Source organism: Nothoprocta perdicaria, unplaced genomic scaffold (assembly GCF_003342845.1).
Source record: "Nothoprocta perdicaria isolate Ctin4 unplaced genomic scaffold, notPer1 scaffold_375, whole genome shotgun sequence".
Taxonomy (NCBI): Eukaryota; Metazoa; Chordata; class Aves; order Tinamiformes; family Tinamidae; genus Nothoprocta; species Nothoprocta perdicaria.
Genome location: NW_020455616.1, coordinates 375,345 through 379,465, shown reverse-complemented (window position 1 = coordinate 379,465; position 4,121 = coordinate 375,345). Strand labels below are relative to the sequence as shown.

The 4,121-nt window shown below is 57.6% G+C and overlaps 1 protein-coding gene across 1 annotated transcript; it reads left to right on the top strand.

The window, feature by feature from the left end:
- The first annotated feature begins 6 nt into the window (after positions 1-6).
- Positions 7-3,891, top strand: SMPDL3B (sphingomyelin phosphodiesterase acid like 3B). The gene is made up of 6 exons (XM_026044644.1): positions 7-881; positions 1,095-1,238; positions 1,843-2,015; positions 2,208-2,388; positions 2,582-2,715; positions 3,276-3,891. Exons 2-6 carry the CDS (start codon positions 1,115-1,117, stop codon positions 3,672-3,674), a joined length of 1,011 nt encoding a protein of 336 aa, XP_025900429.1. The 5' UTR covers positions 7-881; positions 1,095-1,114; the 3' UTR covers positions 3,675-3,891.
- The last annotated feature ends 230 nt before the right edge of the window (positions 3,892-4,121 follow it).

The window sequence follows — 4,121 nt, the reverse complement described above, 5'->3', positions numbered from 1 at the left end:
TCCCTTCGGCCTCAGCCCCCACACCGGGGCATCCCTAGGGATCCCTTCGGCCTCAGCCCCCACGCCGGGGCTTCCCTAGGGATCCCTTCGGCCTCGGCGCCCTGTGGCCGGAGCAGACCCACTGTGCGCTGCAGAGCCCTGCCTGGCTCAGCGCACCCAGGAACTGGTTTGTGGTGCTCGCTGCAGAGAGGAGCCTGGCCTCAAAACGGGGGCGTTTTTCCTTAAATTACCGTGAACCTCCGTGGACGGAGCTTTCTGCCAGCGCGGGGCYGGCAGCGGCCCCCGGCCCTGCAGGGCCGCAGCGGCGTGTGCAGACAGAGGATTTATTCTGCGCGGTTCCTGCGGCTCCACACGTCCCCTGTCGCGCTCGTGCCCGGCTTCGCTGCTGCTGATCAAACTCGCAGCCAGTGCGACCCGCTCTTGCTCAGAGATCCCTGTGCACGTTCTGTTAAATGCACCGAGGTGCAGTGAGGCTCCTGGCTTTGTTTTTGGGCTCCTCAAGGTCGGAGAAAGCAGAGCAAGTGTCTGACACAAGCAGGTCCTTGAAGCTCCGTGGCACCGTGCCAAGTGCTGCCCTGAGCAGTCTCCGTTATCTCTGTTTTCTAGCAGGCAAAAGGAAAACGGGGTATAAACCAAAGTTCCCTGCCTTATCGCTTTGCCCACGCKCTGCTGCCCGTTGGCGGCGGCGCTGCCGCCTGTGTTCGCTTTGCTGTGTGCTCCCTCCTTGGTTTGCTCGCTTGCTTGTGTGTTTTCATGGTTGCTGTGTTTGTTTGTCTTCCCCAGAGATGACACTCCTCATGTCCCCAATGAGCAGCTTGGAGAAAAACAGGTTCTGCATATAATTGAGAATCTGACTTCCCTGATAAAACAGAATTTTCCAGGTAGGGAATGAATAGGGGAGAAGAGCACAAAGTCTCCCGGGAAGAACCTACCAGTGGATAAAGGATGTAACAGGAAGGGAAAAGGCCCTGGGAAGCCGTGGGCGCTGGCACTGGTTTGTCCTGCCCCCAGCTGCTGCGCAGGCGCTTTGCGGGAGCTCAGGGGCCAAACCCCTCTGAGCGCGTCCCTCTGTGCGCCCTTCTCTCCGCCGCTAGGAACCAAGGTCTACGCTGCCATGGGCAATCACGACTTCCACCCCAAGAACCAGTTTCCAGGGAAGGAGCACAGGATCTACAACCAGACRGCCGAGCTGTGGCGCTCCTGGCTGGACGATACCTCCGTTCCTCTGTTCCGAGCAGGTTTGGCAGCCGTGGCCCGGTGAGCGCGCTGGGGACGTGGGGTGAGGGGGAGAGCTGTCATCCGAGTGAACTGTCACCAGAGAGGCACCGGCTCTGAATAAACTCGTTTTTATTCCCCAAACTACACTGTTTGGAGAGGGAGGGCCTGGTTTAGGACTGATTCCTGGCGCTGAGTTTTCCCRGAGGCGCGAGAAGAGATTTCTTTGTGCTTGAGTCTCTTCTGCTCTCCTAGAGATGCAGGAAAGTGTCTCTGCAGAGAGCAGTGCATTTAGTGCAAATAAAAAAGGTGTCTCAAGAAAGCTGTTAGTTTAGGAGGGTGCTCTCTCTAGGGCTCTCTAAAGCTTCACAGTCCCTGGACTGTCCTGTACTCGCTCTGATCCTCCCGTCGCCTTGAGGTGCAGGATGAGAAGAGCCTGGGAGGAGTTGCAGCAAATCCTAACGTGTCCTGTGTTAGAGCTGCAGCCGGAGCTGCCGGTGCTGCCGGGATAGCGACGGCGCCGCGGGTCTCGCCAGGGAGAGCAGAGAGCTGAAGCAGAGGCGCGGGGAGTGCCGGGGCACGCGTGGCCGGGGCTGCAGCCTCCCTCCTGCTCGTCCTGTTTTGCAGGCGCTTTCTACAGTGAGAAGCTGCCCAGCCCCAGTACGAGGGGGCGGATGGTTGTCCTCAATACCAACCTGTACTATGACCAGAATAACCAGACTGCTGAGGAGGAGGATCCTGGAGGGCAGTTCCAGTGGCTGGAAGAGACACTGAGTAATGCCTCAAAAGCAGGAGAAATGGTAATAAAAACAAAGAAAAAAAAAAGAGAGAAAGGAGAGAAAAAAGACGGGGGGGGGAAAGCCTTTATTCCTGGCTTTTCTGAGCCTGAARAGGAGGACACTGCTGATATTGCTGTGTGCCCAGGACCAGCAAGGCAGTGCTGTCCTTGGGAAGCACAGGGCCTGCGTGCAGTGCTGCCCATCGTGTTGTAGGTCTATATTGCTGGCCACATTCCTCCTGGCTTCTTTGAGAAGAAAAGAGGCAAGCCCTGGTTCCGGAGCAGCTTCAACGCGCGGTACCTGCAGATCGTGCAGAGGCACCACCGCGTCATTGCTGCCCAGTTTTTTGGACACCATCACACTGACAGCTTTCGGATGTTTTACAGTGACACAGGTACCGAATCTGGCCAGCCAAGTATTTGTGTGATGACTCTTCAATCCCCCCAGAATCCTTCCTGAGATTCCTGACTCTTACSCGAGGTGTAAGGGAGCAGCAAGGGCACCGCGGGTCCCTCTCACTGAGCGATGCTCAGTCTGCCACAAGGCAGGCCTCGGCCGCTCATGATTTATTTCATGTTTCTATTAAGGTTCTCCAATCAAYGTCATGTTCTTAGCCCCTGGAGTGACTCCTTGGAAAACTACATTACCTGGAGTGGTTAATGGAGCCAACAACCCTGGGATCCGGGTAGTTGATTATGATCCAGACACCCTCCAGGTGAAGGTAGGCGATCCCTAGGGCAGGGGTCAGAAGTTAATGCAGGGAAGCCTCTTGTTTCCTTTGGCTTCCATTTGCAAAAAGGGGGAGGCTGCTGCTCTYGTGCTTTTCTTCTGCAGTGGCTAAAGTATCTCTGCAGATACCGTATTTACAGGTTTTCAGGATAAGAAATGTGTGCTTGTCTGTCCTGAATTTAGTGTGGGGAACTGATGAAACAGAGAGCAAAAGAGCAAGAGAGCAAGAGAGCAAAAGGTGGGGTTTGGCTGAACATTGTAAATGTGATTTCGTTCACCCTTGAGTAACTGCTGAGTTCTGTAACGCTTCTCCAGCTGCGCCTTCTGCCGGAGGACAGCGTGGATAATAAACACCAGAGTGATTTTTGGAGGATTTTTGGCTCAAAAATCCTGGTGTTTTAAAATAAGAGGCAGAGAGAAGGCAACCCTTAATCACTACCGGTGAAATGGGATGAAGCTGCTCTCGTGGTGTGTGCTGAACGCTCTCCCYGGAGGCCTCTGGCCTTGGCTTCTCCCGCTCATCCTCCGTGCTCCGCTTTTCTCTCCCTGCAGGATATGGTGACCTACTACTTGAACCTGAGCCGCGCCAACGCGGCGGCGGCGGCGGCCTGGGAGGAGGAGTACCGGCTGACGGCGGCGTTCCAGGTGCCCGACGGCTCGGCCCGCTCCATGCACGCGCTGCTGGGCAGGATAGCGGGGGACGCGCGCGATCTGCAGCGATACTACGGGTTTAACTCGGTCAGCTACGACCTGGGCCCGTGCGAGGAGCCCTGCCGCCTGGACCACGTCTGTGCCATCAGGGAGGTGGATTTTGCTCGGTACGACGCGTGCATCAAGGGCGGCAGCTCCGCCGCGGCCCCCGGCACCGCTTTCCTCCTGCTCTCCCTGCTCTCGGCTGCCCTCGCGCCCCGGCTCGGGCTCGGAAACCAAGACCAAATCGGAGGCTTTTAACGAACACTCCCCAGGGCTCGTGTGAACACTTGGAGCGTTGGGAAGAGCATCTTAGTGCAAGGGGAAGGGCAGCGAAGCCATGGAGCTTCCCCAGGCCAGTCTGACCCGCGTGAGGGAGTTTCCCTTCCTTCCCGTGCCGCTTCTGAGGGGGGTTCACAGTCCAGCAGCTCCAGGCCGGGCTGCCACCCTGGTTTTAACTTGACCTCCCAGCGCAGGAGAGCCTAATGTGCAAGTGCGCACAAGCAGCCCTGTTCTCGAGGACCTGGGGCTCCGTTGTCCTGCTCCGGGAGGGCCGAGCCGGGCGGCGCGCGGGGTGGGATGCAGCTCTGCAGCCCGGGCTGGGTGCCCCAGGAGGAGGGTTCCCCTTCATCAACGCGCCGGATTAAAGGGAATGACTGATGCCCAAGTCCAGCAGAAAGTGCCGCTCGGCATCCATAAGGAATGGCT